This window comes from Plectropomus leopardus, chromosome 5 (genome assembly GCF_026936395.1).
Source record: "Plectropomus leopardus strain MGB_pleo_1.0 chromosome 5, ASM2693639v1, whole genome shotgun sequence".
In the NCBI taxonomy this organism is placed as follows: Eukaryota; Metazoa; Chordata; class Actinopteri; order Perciformes; family Serranidae; genus Plectropomus; species Plectropomus leopardus.
The window spans coordinates 38,439,531-38,459,064 of record NC_142180.1 but is presented as its reverse complement, the minus strand read 5'-3'; the positions used below and the strand labels follow the sequence as shown (position 1 = coordinate 38,459,064).

Here is a 19,534-nt window from a genome sequence, read left to right as displayed (position 1 = left end):
CCCCTGACCAGGCCTAAGGGACTGTTATTTATTTATCAGAGGAAGGGGTGGCTGTTTTAGAAGGCTTGCTTTCAAAAAAAAAAAAAAAAAAATCACCAAAAATTTGTAAAGAAAAAAAGGCATACATTTTTAGCGGAAAGAGAAACGCCAAAAGCTTTAAAGATAAAGAAAAGCGCCTTTTTTAAAGATAAAATAAAAAAAATCAAAATTAAAATATAAAAAATGCCCAAAAATGTTTTTTATTAAATCACAGAAAGGTTAAAAATAAACAAAAAAAGACAAAAATTTTAAAAGTCACCAAAAAAAAAAAAAATAAGAAAAAAAGAGAGAGAGAAAAAAGAAAATCACCAAAAGTTTATAAAACTTACCTAAAAAATTAAGGGGAAGACAGTAAAATAATAAAAGTTAAGTGTTCTAAAAGAAAGAAAACCCCAAAATTTGAAAAATAAAACATGCTCTCCAAACTTTTAAACTTTTTGTTTGTGCGTTTTGTCCAAAGATCCAATGTGTAGGATTTAGGGGTATATTGTCAGAAATAGAACATGATAATCTTACATAATAAGTATTTTCTCTTTAGTGTATAATCACCTCTATTGAAGTTGTGTTTTTGTTCCTTCAGAATGAGCAAGAAAATGAAACACAGATTTGTGGCATGAAACATCTTCATTCTGTGTTTTTCCTGCTTTAAATCAGCTGGTGTGTTTGTTTCGGAGAGTTAGAGACCTCTGAGCATAATGCAAGTAAAAACCTCCTGAACACCGAAGGAATCTTAACCAGACGTTTCAGCTGGTTATAATCTGCAATTCCCACCACGAGACGCCACTAAATCCCCCAAAATCTGACACACTGGAGCTTTAAATCATGTGATCGAATTATCCCATCAGCCTCGGCTGCACTGTGTTTACTTTACTGCCATCTGTGAGCTGCAGGCAGCACTTCATACGACAGAGGAGTTTTTTCCTGATTCGCTTCTTTGTTTTATTTCTTATCAACACGTAATTGTCGTATAAAGGTCATAATTTCACGTATGTTTATAAACAAAACAAAAAATATCAAATAAATAATGTAATGGAAACCAAATGAGGACACACGGTGTCACTGATGCAAAGCACCCAAAGCCGGTCCACAGGAGGATGTCCTGCACCTGCAGATGTGGATGAGCACTGCCTCCACCTGTCGGCGTGTTGCGGCTGAAGTCTGTGTTAAAAATGAAATCCGAAAACACACAAATAAACTGCAGCTTCAGAAACAAAAGAAAGAAAGAAAGTGCAGCTGTAACACTCACTGCCTGCAGCAAACCTCTGCAGCTGGCGCCCTCTTTGCCTGCAGGAGGCGACACTGACGTTTGTCCATCTGCAGGTCTGAGCTGCTGCTACCAATCTGCAGCTAAACATGAGCCTGAGTGATGAGCTGCTTCAGGTGCTTCGCTTCAACAAAAAAAGGACAAACATCCCACTGACCCCCAAATAATCAATAAATAGAAATAAATAAACTAAAATCAATAAGAAATGGTGTTGTAAAGTCAGTCTGTCTGCAGAGTCGGTCTGAGTTTTGGACGTTGGTATAAAAAGGAAATCAGTGTCTTTGGACAGGAAGGACTCTTCTCGATGGGATCTGTGAGGATGACGAGTAAAACCTCTCTGCTACTCTTTCTCACGGAGGCTCCTCCTCTTCCTCTGCTGCTATCTGGAGGACTAAAAGAATAAAAGAAGGAGAGAAGTCAGACACACATTATTTCATTGGTTCATGATTTACTAATCATTTCCCAAAAATATTTTTTAGAATTTCTCAGGAAGTCTGTGCTGGAAAGAATTATAAATAAAATAGAGACACTGTTCACTTGACACACTTCCAGAAAATTCACTAAAAGTAGGGGAAAGTTGTTACAAGCATGGATGTCCTAAAAAACATAATCTTTTTGGATTGTAATGGTTTCTGTTGCTGAAATAATGCAGAAGCGTTGTTAATCAAACAATGTTCAGGAGAACTAAAATTCTTTTGTGACACGTAAATTATTATACTTTCTATGATTTTTTTCTGGCTTCAACTTACCGTCAGTCTACACTGAGCTCATTCTGACATGCAGACAACAGACAAACAATAAAAAATTAAAAAGAAGAAAAGTATCTTCAGATTAAAAAATATCTCTACTACTCCTACTAATGCAGTCCTTCCTTTGCATGGAGACATTTCTACACTATTAACAAAGACATCAATAAACATTTAACTAATTTTTATCACATGAAAGTCACTGTGTCGCCTAAAAAGGGTTAACAACAAAACTGTATAAACAGCACACAGGGTCAGGGTTACAAACAACTACAGTACTTAAAAGAATTTGAATTATGAAGTAAAATTGTTGCTGAAGCATCCCACAGGGATCAATATTGGGTCCCCTTTACTTAATATAAAAGTGATTTTCAAATAATGATGCTAACAGCGATTTAAGCCACCAAAGAATGCAGGATGCTGGAAGCTGCAAAGGATCAAGATTTTTGTAAATTTGCAACACCTGCATTAAAAATAAACAACAGGTTTTGCGACATACACATAGACACTTGTGCGTTGGTGCCCAAATCTCTGTTGGGCCATGCGCTCCTTTGAAAACACTGTCGCACCCTATTGATCAATTGCAGAAACATTTTGGGGGCATTTTTTAACAGGTTAATTGAAAATATCCAGAGTTTGATGGGTTTTTTTGGACAAAGCAAGGTCATTAAGACCAATGCTTATCTTTGGAACTGGTGCCACCTCAAGGGTTATGAAGTTACATCCTATTATGTGCTAAGCCACGCCCTTTTAAAGTTTATTGATCAATATCTTCAAAACACTATGATATATCAACTAGCTTTTGGTAACTTCCATGAGCTTTGTCTGATGATGATACACAGAAAAGTTGGTAAAAATCAGACCTTCGGTTTTGGAGGAGATGTCATACATAAATGTGTTTTTCAAAAAATTAAAAACCGCTTAAAACGAGTCGGGCAGAACATTTCTTGCGTCTACAATGAACCATCCCACAGAAATTTGCAGCAATATTTCTGAAGAAAAAAAAAGAATTAATTCACAAAAAATCAAAAGGGTTTCAGCTCTGATTACAATCTCAACAAGTCTTTTCGGGAACTGACAGGATGATCTGTGGCCATGTTGGAGCCAGCATTTGTTGCGTCAATGTTGTTCTTTATGACATTTAAGTCTTTGTCAGCTCCATCTGCTGCTGCACTCAAATCTGCAGTCCAGAAGCCGCTTTACCGTCAAACCAGACACAGCACTGATGGTCTACAGGGATCACTGAGGCTCCTGCTAACTCTCTTCCACCAGCACATTCGCTACCAACACCAAACCAGTCGACTTACCGGACTGGTTAGCCCAGGAAAGGCTGGAAACAGCAACAGGACAGCGGAGTTAGCTCTGATTAGTCTCATATTTAGTCTAAAGGTACAGTCATTTTTTGAATTAAGATCTTCTTTCTTTGTATAGTCCGCGTACAGATAGTTTCCTCGTTTCATAGATGTTTAGCAGTTATCTGTAGAGTATACGTGACGATTCATGAACATATTCTCGGAATAATTTTCCAACTTGAGCCATTCAATCGACCTGGCAGCACTGGTTGAGTGAACAGATCAAGTTCAACTAAATTTTTCTAAGAATATCTAGTGAATTGTTACATATACTCTTCAGAAGATATCTAACTCAATGATACTCAATTTATGGCCCACGGGCCAATCTGGCCCCTGATGGGGTGTCGAGTGGCCCCCCAAATATTTTCTAATTCACAGTGAAAATAAAGTGATTGACACTGTGAATAGTTTTTGTCCTTTTAGTCTCCATAAGGTGTCAGAGACATAAAACAGCATCAAAATAGAGCTTGTTGATCAAGAAAAGAGGATCCCCCACACCCCCGACAGAGGACACAGCTGAGACACTGATGTCCTAAAATCATAGAAACGTCCTAAAATACAAAAAGGGACCAGGACTTCAGAGGTAGTTCTGACACTATTGCGTAATTTAAAATCAACCGGGTTCATCCTCTGGGGAACGTGATCAGGATATTTCATAAAAATCTGGTCTGCGAAGATATCTTGTGTTAGATGATCAAACAAAGCATCTCTGCCAAAAAAGCATACTGCACATCTACGTGCTCTACCTCTATAAGGACAGCTCAGGGTTCGGTGATATGCTGATGATACTGGACTGTTCAGCTCAGCACAAAGCAGCAAGCCTGTCTAATCATTTCATTTGAAGCGTACTGAGGCCTTTAAGGTGGACTAACTGTCAGGTAGGTGAAGCAGGTGCGGTTTACGTACTGGTCGATCTTCGGCTGGCTCCGATGGAGCCACTTTAGCTGCTGATGAACTCGGTAAACTTTTAGCTTCAGGCTGAGCGACCGACGGTGCCGAATTTACCAGAGCTTTATTCTTCACCAGCGTGGACAGGACTGAAGGACAGAGGAAGACAAGGAAGAAAAATTAAATCTAATGTATAAAATTGATGCATTTTAATGCATTGTTTGTTTCTGCAAACCACCTATAAGTATCATTTGGACATTATGATGCAGCGGAAACATTGAAACGTAACGTTTTAACAGCACGGCTTATATGTGGTTAGGTTGAGGTGCATAAAAATGGGGAAATGTTTTGGGTTAAAATACCTGCTGCTGGGGGACAATCCCTGCTAGGAACATGATGTCTCAGTAAGAAACCACTGCTGTTCATGCCACTATCACATTTGGTGCCAAAAAATGTGTGAAACACAGCAATGAAGTATACGAAACACCGAAACACCCACGTTTTCCATCTTAAAAAGCTGCTGGAAAACCAGCGATGGATAGTTAACAAAACCTGTACGTGAGGTCCCTAACATGATGCTGGAAAAACAACAATAAATTCTTATGAAACACCCACGTTTGGCACCTCGAGAGCAGCTGGAAACATAGCTATTAATTGCTACAAAACACCCACATATGGTCCCTGACATCATGCCTGAAAAACAAAGATTAATTGTTACAAAACACCCGTGTTTGTTGTCTAAGATGCTGGTAGAAAAACAGCGACGGTTAGTTAAGAAAACATGCTTGTGGTGCCTAAAGGGCTGCTGGAAAAACAGCAACAAATCACCACAAAACACCAACATTTGGTCCCTAACATGATGCTGGAGAAACACTTATTAATTACTACAAGACGCGCAGGTTTGGTACCTAAAGAGCTGCTGGAAAAACGATTAATCTCGACCAAACACCCACATCTGATGTCCAGAAGGCCTCTGGAAACACAGCGATGAATTACGACAAATGCCAACCTTTGGTGACGAAAAAGCTGGAAATGCAGCAACGACTTGCTAAATCACAACTGGTTTTGTTGTTTGCTGATCTCGGACGCTGGCCTGCAGTGGTCTGCAGCTCGCAGGCGTCTCTTCAAAGTGTCACATCCACCATCCCCTCCGCCGCCTGATGACAGCTCAGATACTACCCGTTTATATCACATCTGAAGTCTGTACATCTGACATGGTTGTGGTTTGCAGAAACATAAATTGGCGACATTTTCTTCCGGTGTCTGGTCTGGGGGCTGAACTGGTGCGTACCTTCTCTGGTGAGGTTCTCGGCGGCACTCATCGCCCTCCCGCCGAGGTCGCTCACCATGTTGTCCACGGTGGCCTCGTGGCGGAGGAATACAGGCCGAACTACTTTGTTGTAGATGATCTGGGAGCCGTTCCACGACATCGGAGCCATGCACCACAACAGGAAGAGACACTGGAACCACAGAGGACAGAAAGACGTCCATCACTGGACACATACCCAGATCCAGACGTCCCGGTACCTCGTCTTTGATTTTTACACTTTATTCTGGCCCTTAAAATGATCACAAATTTGCAACAATGTGCCAACAATCTTTTGTTCTTCAGTGTTTTCTGACCTTAAAAGCGTAGTAGAACGGGAACCAGTAGAGGAAAATGTCGGAGAAGAACTCGCCCAGGCTGAAGACGCCGTACACCACCCAGTACGTCAGCCATTTCGTGTCGTCCTCTTTGCTCGCACTTTCGATGGCTTTGACTCTGCAGATACAAATAAACCAACCTGTCAGGATGTTTCAGGTGAGCCGAGGAATACATTTATCCTTCAAAAACCATCAGAAACATCAGACGGTTGCACCTCTGCCTAACCGGACGCGATGCGACTGAGCAAAACATCAAACGACACGTCGTTTCAGCTTTACCCAAAGAAGACGTCCGAACCCGCTCCGAGTGTCAGCAAACACGCAAAGTGTCTCTCGATAGAAAAACGTTTCGCTCTGCGTCTGTTTTTGGAAGTTTCCTGCACATGCACCACCTCCATCCTGCGCTAAGAGAGCAGGCACAGGCGTCGCAGCGGCTGCCTGACGGAGACCGTGTTTTTAACCAAATAAATACGTCGATTTAAGTGTTTTTTCTGTGAGTGAAGCCAGACCAACCCGACATTTCTCTGGTTGTGTTACACGAAGATGATTTCGCAGCTTATAGACTGGTGAAGTCATGAGTCCTGAAACGCGGAAGTCCATTAGCCTCTTAGTACGTCCGGTTCCCTCGTCTTAAAGTCTCTGGGTTTTTGGTAAAATGCCTTAACTAAGGTCTGTGATTAACATGGGCTAAAGATATTTAGATGTTTTATTCTGCAACGTAAAATACGTCTGCTTAAACCTGATTTTTGAACTTTTAAGGTTTTACTTTTCTTAAAAAAGCAACATTTCTCTGAACCAAAAAAGAGAACGAAGGAAACACAACAAACCAATCTGCGTCTTCGTTCATTTAAAAATGACTTACGAGTAATATGCTGGATAGACAAAACCGATCAGGTTGCAGAGGAGGGCGGCACCATATCCGTACACCAGGTAGAGTCCAGTCAGGGAGACGGCACCTGGACGAGACAGACAGACACACAGACAGACAGACGTCACGTCCACACGGCTGCAGATAAAAACACTGTTTACTCATTCAAAGATGAAAGTTTGCTCACAATCTTATAAATATGGCTGTACGTAGATATATAGACATAGATGAAAATATACTCAAATAATAATTACATGTAGCTGAAATACATGGACAGAGAGATGGAACAAAAATGCAGAAACATGTAAAGAAATATGTTCGAAACAGACGAGCTGTTACGTTTTACATGATTTGGATTACTGAAACTATTTAAGTACACGCAAAGAAAATCTCTGCAACTTTTCCAAAACTTTCAATGATTTTCACTAACTCCATGACTTTTCAAGCCCTGGAACTTTTGATTGTAGAACCTGACCTCAGAAGAATCAGAAAACTGTCCGATGTGTGCAGAATTAACCCTTTAAAACCTGGACTGAAGCATTCAGACACCTTTCAACAGCATTTAACTTGGCAAGAAATTTCCCACAATCTGCAAAAAAGTAGTAAAAGGTGACAAAGAAATGATCTGAAAATGAGCTGATTAATATCAGATATGATCAAATAATGAGGGGAATGACCAGAAAACTATATTCATTATTCTCTTTATTATTATTATTATTATTATTATTATTCTCTTTCTTTTTTGTCAGTTAACTTACTGTTTTTTAGCACTTTCATGAAGTAATTTGACTGTTTTTTGTTGTCTGTTCTTTTCTCTTTTTTGTGTTTATTTTCAGGTAATTTGTCTTGCAAGCTTTTACTAATTTCTTGCTGTTTTTTGGGGTCATTCCTGGTTAAACTGATTACTTCCCTGTTCCCATGTTTTTGAAAGAAACGGGGCCAATTTGCTTAGGTTTCAGGGTTAAAGACAACATTTCCATTAATCCCCTGATGAAACTGCTCATATCCGGAGGTCTAAACACAGACAGTTTCCTCTGATGATGAAGAAAACGTCTGATCCACGAGGACTCTGTGCAGATATTCAGACACAACCTGAGCGTCTGGGCTTTTTTGCAGGAAGTGGTGTGAAAAGTGCGTCCTACCTCTGATCAGCTTATGTGGCGGATCGCACATGGAGGCCGTTCTGCTCTGCTGTCTGTCTCTGGAGGATAATCTGCTTTAACGTGAGCGCAGGAGGACGCTGGGAGAGCGGGGGACACCGTGCACCAGGCACTACAGTGACATCATGATCCACTGTATGAGCATCAATAGACTGCTGTTCACTGCTGGACTCTGCACCCGGCACGCTCCGCCACTCCCCGCCACACATGTCCTCTCTTTATCATCTCACTCAGCAATGATACGCTGAGTTTGATCCAGAGCGTCACGGCAGCGACACCATCACACCAACGACCCTGCAGACTGCCCTCTTTAACCCCTGAGGGCCCGCTTCAGTACCACACTCACTCATATGCACACAAAATGAGCTTTTCAAAATGAGGCTATAAAAATATTATACTTTATATGATATTTATTACTTCCATTGAGACATCAGTCCTCAGCAAAAATATCAAATATTCATTCATTTTTTAGAATTTTAACCCTTTAAATGCCAGGTTTTTGTCACAATGATTTTAGATGAAGAAAAAAAAACACAAAAAATGAATGATGTTCAGTCTTGTCCACACTCAGTATATTATATTTTACTGTTATTATTATTATTATTATTATTATTATTATTATTATTATTATTATTATTATTATTATTATTATTATTATTATCATTATCATTATCATTATTACTATTATTATTATATTTGACAGTCTGGGATACGTCAGTGTGTGAGTGTAGCTGCTGACAGTCTGGGATACGTCAGTGTGTGAGCGTAGCTGCTGACAGTCTGGGATATGTCAGTGTGTGAGTGTAGCTGCTGACAGTCTGGGATATGTCAGTGTGTGAGTGTAGCTGCTGACAGTCTGGGATATGTCAGTGTGTGAGTGTAGCTGCTGACAGTCTGGGATATGTCAGTGATCAGCAGCTACATTGACTGTGACAGGTCACCTAGTGGAAATAGCATGTATTTCCTCCATATGCCAAATATGGTCAAAATGACCTCATCAGGTGGAAAATAGTCAAAATGACAAATTCAGAGTCAAAAGCCCAGAATGACACCCAGAAATAATACAAGTCCTGTTTTTCTGCTCTGATGGCTGTGGGATCAAAAATGTCAGTTTGAATGGGTTTCAATGGAGCATTTTTGGACCTGAACAGTCTGAATGTAACTATTTAGTTTCCACAGTGTATTTTAGACTTATTGTAGGAGCTGAGCTGCAAATTCACTGATTACACTCAAATACACAATCTGGACTACATTTAGGACACATGCATCAACACACACACAGTTATCACAACAGGAAGAAGAAAAGAGACTAAAATGAGACAAACAGTCACTAAAGGGTTAAATCACCAGGATTAATACTTTTTGCACACTTTCTATTTTTAGATATCAGCTGGAGTCGATTATCAGATGAACTCAAATGATTTTGGGGACTCTTTTTATGGCACCATCTCAAGGACAAATTTTCCATTTTTACACAAAATTATCAGAAAAAAATTCTCATCTTAATCTTTAGGGACAGTTTGTTGCATTTGACACACTTTTCATTTTAAATTTTATGATAACTTTGTCTGTGTATATACATATGACATAAATTTTGTCCAGGTTGTGTATTTTTGTTTAATCGGTGAATTTCCAGCTCAGCTCCTACAATAGGTCTGTACAATAAGTGTTTGTGTCTGTTTTCAGCGGCATCAAAACAAAAACATGGCTTTTAAAGGGTTAAAGTTCTGAAAATTAATCAATTTTTGATATTTATGATTAGGACGGATGCTGGTTTAAAAATTAACTCAAAATCATATTAATGTTGAATATTTTTATAGCCTGATTTTGAAAAAGCATTTTGTGTGCAGTGACATGAGTGAGTTTTTGACACTGCACAAAAAAATAATTTCATAATTTCATTGCTAATCATTGACATGTCCCCGGCTGTCATCATCACAAAAAATATATCTTTTAAAATGCATGTGGTATATTGAAAATAATTATTTTTTCTTTTCATCTAAAAATGGAAGTGGCATCATGACATCATATCTTTTAAAGTTTGATTTTGAAAAGCGCGTTTTGTGTGCAGAGCAATTGAGTGTGTGTAATATTAAAACAGCCCTAAAGGGTTAATGTTTGTAAGGAGAACCTCTGAGATCAGACCGTAGACCAGCTGTAGGAGGACCAGTGTCTGATCTGAAACTGGCAGCTCACAGATATCAGATTATTAAATTATTCGCTGGTTTCTCTTCGGCGCAGGCAAAATCAGAACTGTTGGAGCCAAACGAAGCTGAGAGTCGCTGACAGTCAGAAACAAACTCTTCACCTGCACTTATTCGATCCATCGTTCATATAAAACTCTGATTTTAAGATCAGAACTGTAAAATCTGCTGCAGCACAAACGCTGACCCAGAAAACCTGCAGATCATTGTCAGGTGCATGTCTACAGACAGCAGCTGCTCGCTTCATGTTCACAGGATTAACTGAATCCTCTTCGGTGCTCCGCTGACATGCAACAGGAGGGCACACGTGCGCTAAATATACCACAAAACTGCAGTCGAATCATCCGGAAAATGTTTATGACGAACCCATCAGAGCAAACGACCACAGACAAACCTCACGTACCCACGGCAATGATCTTCTTCCTTATCCCCGTTTTCTCCTCCAACTTCCCCAGAAAGTCCGTCACCACGTTCTTCTCGGTCAGAAACTTGTCGGCTCGGTCTCTGATGGACGACAGGATGTCCAGCAGGCCCATGGTCCTCAATCAGGTCCTCAAATAACTGAGGAGTCGAGGGAGACGACCTGCAGCCGAAAGGAAAACACAGCAGAGTGAATGTAATCCTCCGACAGCAACAAGCTCCTCTAATGAGGAGGAGGAGGGGGAGGAGCAGGAGGAGGAGGAGCAGCAGGAGGAGCAGGAGGAGGAGGAGCAGCAGGAGGAGCAGGAGGAGGAGGAGCATAAATGGAGCAGAAGAAGATTCTGGTTCTCATATGTAACCGAACACAACATAAATATCAGCACGTCTGCAGACGACAGTCCGCTCTTTGTTTTTGTCTCACTCAGTAAAGTCTATTCTCAGCAGGCTCGGTGCATCTATTGTTTTTTACTGTAGTTGCAACTAAATCAAGAATAAATGTTTGTTTAGATTATTGATGTTAATAATCTAATCAAAGTTATATTTCTCTGCTCTCCTGGCTGAGCTGTTAGTTAGTCGCTTTATATTTCAGATGTGCGTTTGTCTTATTTATTATTACGTTTTTCTTCGCACCAGAAAGACTGCTCTCGATATGACCGTTCTTATTTTCGATCTAATCAAACAGGATCAGGCAAACAATAATCTCCTGCGGCCGTCCACGCGAGGTTTTTAATTAAAGTTTTAATTTCGTCCGATAAACTGCATAAAGTGTAAAGAATGTCTTTTCTGATGAGGCCAGCCGCCGCAGCCCCGTGTTTCCAGGGTCTCAGGACATTTAAAGGATTTTAGGACATTTATAGGATTTTCAGATGTTCCTCAGATTTCAGGACATTTCTCAGGTTTTAGCACATTTGTAGCATTTAATGACATTTCTTGGATCCTAGGACCTGTGTAGAATTCTATGAAATTTCAGGGGATTTTAATTTCTAGGAATTTAGGATGTTTCTAGGACTTTATGACATTTCTCTGATTTGCAATAAGCCAAGTAAAGGAGAGTTTTGGAACCATGATCTGAAATGTGCATTTAGAGCTGGTTAACATTTATGCAGATGATACAAAACAGCTCCCCGAGAGGACGCTAACAGCACTGCAGGCTGTAAATGTGGATCCTGTAAAAGTTCAGTTTTGTTGTTAAAGCAGCAGGTGTGATGTGATTGACTGTGACACGGCCACACCTCCTCCTCCTCCTCCTCCTCCTCCTCCCTTGGCGTGATGGCAGGAGCACATCCAGCGGCAGCAGAGCAGAAGATCCTGACAGCAGGAATGCGCGGTGCAGGCCGCCACACGTCTCCTGCCTTCATGTCAGCAGATAAGAAACCTGCGACAGACTCCGGCTGCAGTCTGACAGAAGCAGAGATCTGCTGAGAGGAGATGAGAGGATACAGAGCCATCAAGTACACTTTATTCATCTGCTGCTACGTCTTCTGGGTGAGTCGGCCTGTTCAGATCAAATATATCGCTTTACGCGTTCATTATTGTGTCTGTTAAACCGGTTTTAAAGCAAGTGATTTCAACACCAGAAAGCCTCCATTTCAGAGTCGATCTGAAAAACTAATGTGACAAAAAGAAGCATTTTATTTACGGACAAATGAAAAAGTGACAAGAATCTCTCGACAAAACTGTGTGTCGTTTTCAAAAGATTTATACAAGTACTTAAAATACATCGATTTAAAGCCAAAAAATGTAATTACCTGTTTACTATGTGGCCAAAAGTATGTGGACACCGTGTGTTTTGTGTGGGTGTGTTTAAATGAATTAAATCTTCAGACAATTCTGTTATAAAGTCAAGTGTCCATCAAAATGTTGAGAGGAACTAATGACCCCAAAGATTTGCACAAAATTAGCAACAAGGTATTAAAAAAAAGAATCTGAGCAGAAAAAATTGAAAAATAAGTTTTTTAAAAAAAGACAACAACAATGAAATGTACTGGAAAAGGTGCTTAAAAATTATATTAATTTTGTAATGTAATTTTAAACACAAAATTATGATAATTATAGTTTTTCCATATATAATTTACAATACTTAATTATGATAATTAAGCCTTCCCTTACTGTCTTCTTCTTCTTTTTCCGGGACATTTTCCCTAGCTTTTTTGAAAATAAGTCTAAATAAGTTTTGAGTCAAAACAAATCAAGTGTCCATTAAAATGTTGAGAAGAACTAATGAACCCCAAAATTATCAGGAAATTAGTGAAAAGTACAAGAAAACTGTCTTTAAAAACAAACACAAACAAACAATGAAATGAACTAGGAAAAGTGCTTAAAAATTATATTAATTTTGTAACATCTCTTTTCAGATTGTCCATTGCCGTTTTTTCTTCATGTTTTTGAAAAACGCTGAACTTTGCGTCAGAAATTGTCCGTCACTGCCGACAGTGGTATTTTTGCTTATTATGATGACATTAGTAACATTTTTAAAAGTTTGACTTACGGTGAGGTCACTTTTATCCTAAATATATTTGTGGTTTGGTTTGGCAGGTTCTGGGTAGATCCCCTTTTATAGAAGCTTTGCTGGAGAGAAATCTGTAATTTAATATCAGATTGTTTTGTCAAACTTCTGTTAAAAAGATCAAATTAAACTGTCAAACTGTCAAAGTCAGGACTTCATCTTCCCGCCTGCAGAAACACGTCCACGCCCTCACAGATTCCTCTGCTTTGTTTTTACACATTTTATCAGATGATTCAGATTTCAGTTTCACGTCAGCCGGTCCAGACCTGAAACGGATCAGGATGTGGTTAGTCTAGCTTAGCATAAAGACTGGAAGCAGGGGAAACCGTTAGCCGAGCTCCAACAAAAGAGAAACATTAAAAAATGCACCTTGCCACATGTCCGAGTCTCTGATTTAGACTGATGTGATCTTCTGCGGGTCGTGTCCTCCTGCTGAATCATTTCCTGCCCCTCTGACTCTGCAGGTTGTGAGCGCCGTCCTCACGGCGGTCGGGACCTACGCCAAAATCGCCAAAGAGAAAGGTTGGTCAGAAAACTGTAAGAGACTGAAGTGACTTTGCAGCCCAAATCTCAGAATCTGAACATTATGAACCTCCCGAGTCTTTCGTGTGTGTCTGTTTTCAAACCGGGACTCACTCAAACCTTTATTCTAACGGGGGACGGTTTTACCTGAGACCAATGAATGTCGCTTAAGTTTGATACATTCTGAGTCCTGAAGGAGACAGTGAGGTGCAACACTGCCTCTAATGTGTGTGTGTGTGTGTGTGTGTGTGTGTGTGTGTGTGTGTGTGTGTGTGTGTGTGTGTGAATACAAACAGGGCTGCTGATGACATTCCTGAGAACGAGCCAGAAAAACTTCATCAGACATGATTCAACTTTTACTTGTTACGATTTTTGATTCAACAGTGTGTGTGTGTGTGTGTGTGTGTGTGTGTGTGTGTGTGTGTAGATGTGGTTGACACGCTGACATTAGACCCGGCTCTGCTGCTCATCGTCATCGGCTCTTTGATGTTCCTCGTCACGTTTCTCGGCTGTTTCGGGGCGCTGCGGAACGTCGCCTGCCTGCTGAGGACGGTACGACGGGTCACGTGTTTCAGTGTGTCGGCATGTTGGATGTGTGTGATGAGTCAGTGTGTTGGATGCATGTTCTCACAGTGTTGGATGTGTTGGATGCATTGGATGTGTCAGTGTAGTGGATGCATTGGATGCATGTTCTCACCGTGTTGGATGCATTGGATGCGTTGGATGCATGCTCTCATAATGTTGAATGTGTTGGATGTGTCAGTGTGTTGGATGTGTTGAATGCATGTTCTCACCATGCTGGATGTGTTGGATGCATGTTCACACTGTGTTGGATGTGTTGGATGTGTTATATGCGTTGGATGCATGTTCTCGCCGTGTTGGATGTGTTGGATGCATGTTCTCACCATGCTGGATGTGTTGGATGCGTTGGATGCCTGTTCTCGCCGTGTTGGATGCGTTTGATGCATTTTCTTACCGTGTTGGATGTGTTGGATGCATGTTCTCACCGTGTTGGATGCGTTGGATGCATGTTCTCGCCGTGTTGGATGCGTTGGATGCATGTTCTCGCCGTGTTGGATGCGTTGGATGCATGTTCTCGCCGTGTTGGATGCGTTGGATGCATGTTCTCGCCGTGTTGGATGCGTTGGATGCATGTTCTCGCCGTGTTGGATGTGTTGGATGCATGTTCTCACCATGCTGGATGTGTTGGATGCGTTGGATGCCTGTTCTCGCCGTGTTGGATGCGTTTGATGCATTTTCTTACCGTGTTGGATGTGTTGGATGCATGTTCTCACCGTGTTGGATGCGTTGGATGCATGTTCTCGCCGTGTTGGATGCGTTGGATGCATGTTCTCGCCGTGTTGGATGCGTTGGATGCATGTTCTCGCCGTGTTGGATGCGTTGGATGCATGTTCTCGCCGTGTTGGATGCGTTGGATGCATGTTCTTACCGTGTTGGATGTGTTGGATACATGTTGTAGCTCCCCTGAAGCATACTCAGACACAAGTGGTTTCCTTTAACTGGTTTAATGACTGGCATCCGTCGTTCATCATTCACCGTGAAAACTAAACACACAATATAAAATATATTAAATTATGAAGATACATGCACAGCATGTGGATAAACGTTTTGCAAAAGTAATATATACACAAACAAAAATTACCTCGTTGGCTGCATGCTACAGAGAAGGTTGATCTTCAGGCTTTGCAACAAGTAACTTCTTTAAATGAACCCCAAGTCCATCGCGGAGCAGGCCACACGTTCATGCCCACCGCTAGCTTGTTGACATCCGCTAAAGTGTCTGCTGCAGCATGAGCAGCCCAAAACCTCTTCAAAATAAAAGCGGCTTCAAAATAAAAGCATAAGCGATTTCATCAAATAAGAGATAATTGCAACTTAAATTCTTACAAATGAAAACAAATATGACAACAATTACACATGTTCTCACCGTGTTGGATATGTTGGATGCATGTTCTCACCGTGTTGGATGTGTTGGATGCATGTTCTCACCGTGTTGGATGCATTGGATGCATGTTCTCACCGTGTTGATATGTTGGATGCATGTTCTCACCGTGTTGGATGTGTTGGATGCATGTTCTTACCGTGTTGGATGTCTTGGATGCATGTTCTCACCGTGTTGGATGTCTTGGATGCATGTTCTCACCGTGTTGGATGCGTTGGATGCATGTTCTCATTGTGTTGGATGTGTTGGATGCATGTTCTCACTGTGTTGGATGTGTTGGATGCATGTTCTCACTGTGTTGGATGTGTTGGATGCATGTTCTCACCGTGTTGGATGTCCCGGCAGTTCCTGGGGATCCTGGTGGTCGTGCTGCTGCTGCAGGTCGCCGCCGGCATCGTTGGATTCCTCTTCACTGACATGGTGACATCACTGCGCTCTCATCAGACAGGAAACAGAAACACATCACTTCCTGTAGCTGACTTTGTCACAAAACAGAAAAAACAGTTTAAAACACTTTGAGTCAAAACAAACGTCAGCGTTCTGTCGTTCGAGTCGCTGCCGCTGAAGTTTTGTCCCCGAGGGACAAAAATCACTCTGACAAACAGAGAAATGAAACTTCAGCGCAGAGACACTCGACCGGCCTCATTTAGGGGCCACAGTCACAAAATGACAGCAGAGCGGGGGCCACAGCGGCCCCATACATGTTTCTAGGACTTCAGGACATTTCTGAGATTTAAGGACATTAGTGTCTTATCTAGGACCTCTGTTGGGGGTCTTTGTCAGGACAAAAACTATTCATAGTCCGTGAATCACTTTATTTTTACTGTGAATTAGAAAATGATTGGGGGACCACCCAGCACCCTTTAAGGAGCTAGATTTGGCCCGCGGGCCATGAGTTGAGTATCAGAGTTCGAGTAACGTGTCTGCCTAAGTTTTTCCTGAAACTGACGTCACACAGTCAGCTGATGGTTTCAGTTGCACAGACTCGTCATTCTTGTTCTGATGAACTCAAACTAAAGAACCAAATAAAAACACCGACCTGTGACTGTGGTTCAGGTGATGGAGCGGACGGAGGTGCTGATGATGAAGGCCATCGTCCGGTACAGGGAGGACCGGGACCTGGAGAACGCCATCGACTTCATCCAGAAGAAGGTGAAGAAGAAGAATAATGATGATTTTCTGTGTGTGAGACGCAGCGTCAGGCCGCTAATGACCCGCCGTGCTGTGTTCAGTTTCAGTGCTGCGGCGTCGAGGGCTACAAAGACTGGTCCCACAACGTCTACTTCGAGTGCTCAGACACAAACCCGAGTCTGGAGGCCTGCGGGGTTCCTTTCTCCTGCTGCGTCCGCCTGCAGAACCAGGTCAGAACCCAGAACCACGTGCTGGCTCTGCACGTTTCTGCAAACCACAAATACATCAAATACATCACGTACATCAAATACATCACGTACATCACGTACATCAAATACATCACGTACATCAAATATATCACGTACATCAAATACATCACGTACATCAAATACATCAAATACATCACGTACATCAAATACATCAAATATATCATCATTTATCGTGATATATATCGATATCGACTGATATGAAAAAAATATCGTGATAAGACTTTATTCCACATCGCCCAGCTCTACTCCAAACATGGGTGTTTTGGGGATTTGGTGCTTTTTAGGTACCGAGCGTAGGTGTCTTGAGGCACCCGATCACTGATTCTGCAGCAGCTTTTCGGCACCAAACTTGGGTGTTTTGTAACGATTTGCTGCTGATTTTCCAGAGGCTTTCGGGTGGATGTTTTGTAGCTTTTCGCTGTTTTCCCAGCAGCTTTTTAGACGGAGCCACTAAAACTGTATTTCAAACCAAAACATGATCTTTTCCGAACCATAACCAAGAGATTTTTAGGCCTGGGAGGAGGTAGGCAGGAGGTGTGGACATGACCTCTGACCTCGGCGGTGTGTGTCCCGCAGACGGTGCTGAACACCATGTGCGGTTATGGGATGCAGCGGCTGGACGAGGATCCGGCCGCTCAGGACGTCTTCACCATCGGCTGTCTGGAGAAAATCGTCTCGTGGGCCAAAAACAACCTGCTGCTGGTGGGCGGGCTGACGGGCGGCCTGCTGCTGCTCGAGGTGACGCCTCCTTCACTTCACCCAGAAACACACACACAGGCCGCCGTCTGAGCGGCGGGCCGTGGGACAGAAGCCGCTGTGATCAGTCTGTGGTGTGTCTCCTCCTGCAGGTGTGTATGATTGGCCTCGCCGCCGCTCAGATCTCCAGGATCAACCGAGTCCAGCAGCTCAGGAGGGAAAACGCCGCCAGAAGCAGCGCGCAAAGAAAAGAGAGCTACTGGCTTCCTGCTTTCACCGACTTCAACGACGAATAAAATCTGTTTGTGAGACCTGAAGCTGATCCGGGAGACGCAGTTCAAACTTTCTGCGTCAGATTTAAAAAAAAAAATAAAATCAAATAAACAAAAGATTTTTTTTAAAACAACATCAGCTGACCGAGTTGACGGTGACATTTAAGTCGAAGTTTAGTACTTTTGGGCTGGTGTCTGAACTGGTTACAGGTTTTGAGTCGGGACTCGGAGGAGTCGGCGGTTAAACTACCTCGTGCAAAAACATCTTCAGGATACTTTTTTTTCCTCTTTAAGTGATTCTAAAACAGTCAGTTTTGAGAAGAGTTATTTTTATATTTTTAACGTTTGTTGTTTATGTGACGTTGTGTATTTTATTAACTGAATGAATTCATTTTAATGAGAATAAAAAAATGAATGTATATTTTCATCAGACTCTTAAGGGAAATACTGTACCCTTGACTTCACTACATTATATCTGAATGCTTTAGTTATGTTTCAAATAAAGAATTTTGCATAAAAACACAACATGAGTTTATCAAATAACAGTTTGACAGTTTGATTTAATACGTTTTGTGAATCTTTGTCTTGTTTGACATTTCTTTTATTTTTTTAATTGTTTTTTTAAGTCTTTTTTGCCAATTATTTCGATTAAAACTGAACAGTTTTTTATATATCTATATACAGTATATAAATATAATTTTTTCTATTCTTTTTAAAATAGTTTGGAGGTTTTTTTTCCCATTAATTTGAGCTTATTGGATGTTTTGTTTTCATTAAAAAAAATCCACATTGGGCACTTTTACTTTTAAACATATTTTCCTGATTAAACTTACCTACTTTTACTGCAGGACTTTTACTTATTAGTACTTTTAAAGTAACGGAGCGTACTTCCTTCACTTCCTCTTTAGGTCATAAAACAACTCAGTCAACATTTTCCCTCCATTCACTAAATAGGAAAGATGCTAAACTGATAGCAGAAATATTAACTGTATTAATTCCTGTTTTGTTTTGAACCTGCAGAGCGTCTCGTTCTGCAGGTTCTGCTGATGTTGTTCATCAGTCTGATGTTGAGCTGCTGACCTCTGCAGGCTGCAGTGTGAACTGCACCCTCAGAGAAACCTCACTGACGCTGACGACATCGCCTTCACCATCACCATCACCTTCACCATCACCTTCACCATTACCATCACCTTCTTCATCACCATCACCATCACCTTCTTCATCACCATCACCATCACCTTCACCATCACCTTCTTCATCACCATCACCATCACCATCACCTTCTTCATCACCATCACCATCACCTTCACCATCACCTTCTTCATCACCATCACCTTCACCATCACCTTCTTCATCACCATCAACTTCACCATCACCTCCTACCTCGCAGTCTGTTACAGAGCGAAGCTGCAGATTTATCAGATTAATTTTTAAATTTTATTAATGTTAACTTCTTAAACAATCTCAAACGGCGTCGTGTTTTGAGGTCACAGCGACTCCCTCTGTCCGTGAATGGCCTTGAGGGGAGAAACTCCCAGCATGCAAAGCTGGGGACCCCCGGGTAAAGCCGGTTAATCCTTGTTGTTCCTC

General features: G+C 41.4%; 3 protein-coding genes across 11 annotated transcripts in view; 1 reads left to right on the top strand and 2 right to left on the bottom strand.

The window, feature by feature from the left end:
• Positions 1–207: 207 nt before the first annotated feature.
• Positions 208–14,788, bottom strand: reep6 (receptor accessory protein 6). 7 transcript variants are annotated; one of them, XR_015776696.1, is made up of 12 exons: positions 14,621–14,782; positions 13,461–13,587; positions 13,074–13,357; positions 11,818–12,000; positions 10,569–10,748; positions 6,796–6,889; positions 5,913–6,051; positions 5,581–5,749; positions 4,308–4,438; positions 2,053–2,075; positions 1,286–1,694; positions 208–1,197 (listed from the first exon to the last, which is right to left on the bottom strand). XR_015776696.1 is itself a non-coding variant. In XM_088078192.1 (12 exons), the coding sequence occupies exons 5-10, from the start codon at positions 10,699–10,701 to the stop codon at positions 3,365–3,367; spliced, it is 681 nt and encodes a 226-aa protein (XP_087934318.1). In that variant the 5' UTR covers positions 10,702–10,748; positions 11,818–12,000; positions 13,074–13,357; positions 13,461–13,587; positions 14,621–14,785; the 3' UTR covers positions 208–1,694; positions 2,053–2,075; positions 3,357–3,364. The 7 variants fall into 7 exon arrangements, 6 of the variants coding, with proteins under 6 accessions (XP_087934318.1, XP_087934317.1, XP_087934319.1 ...); XM_088078192.1 differs by adding an exon at positions 3,357–3,379 and having other exon boundaries at positions 208–1,694; positions 14,621–14,785; XM_088078191.1 differs by having other exon boundaries at positions 208–1,694.
• LOC121941073 (tetraspanin-33) lies at positions 11,904–18,469 on the top strand. 3 transcript variants are annotated; one of them, XM_042483789.2, is made up of 8 exons: positions 11,904–12,070; positions 13,556–13,613; positions 14,041–14,165; positions 15,922–15,996; positions 16,633–16,728; positions 16,809–16,937; positions 17,553–17,714; positions 17,825–18,469. In XM_042483789.2, exons 1-8 carry the CDS (start codon positions 12,014–12,016, stop codon positions 17,966–17,968), a joined length of 846 nt encoding a protein of 281 aa, XP_042339723.1. In that variant the 5' UTR covers positions 11,904–12,013; the 3' UTR covers positions 17,969–18,469. The 3 variants fall into 3 exon arrangements, with proteins under 3 accessions (XP_042339723.1, XP_087934314.1, XP_087934313.1); XM_088078188.1 differs by lacking the exon at positions 15,922–15,996; XM_088078187.1 differs by lacking the exons at positions 11,904–12,070; positions 13,556–13,613; positions 14,041–14,165 and having other exon boundaries at positions 15,185–15,996.
• slc1a8a (solute carrier family 1 member 8a) overlaps positions 16,919–19,534 on the bottom strand; it is a 28,589-nt gene continuing 25,973 nt past the window's right edge. The window contains exon 13 of the transcript XR_015776695.1: positions 16,919–16,974. The gene's annotated coding sequence lies outside the window, so the exon portion shown is untranslated. The remainder of the gene's footprint in view (positions 16,975–19,534) is intronic.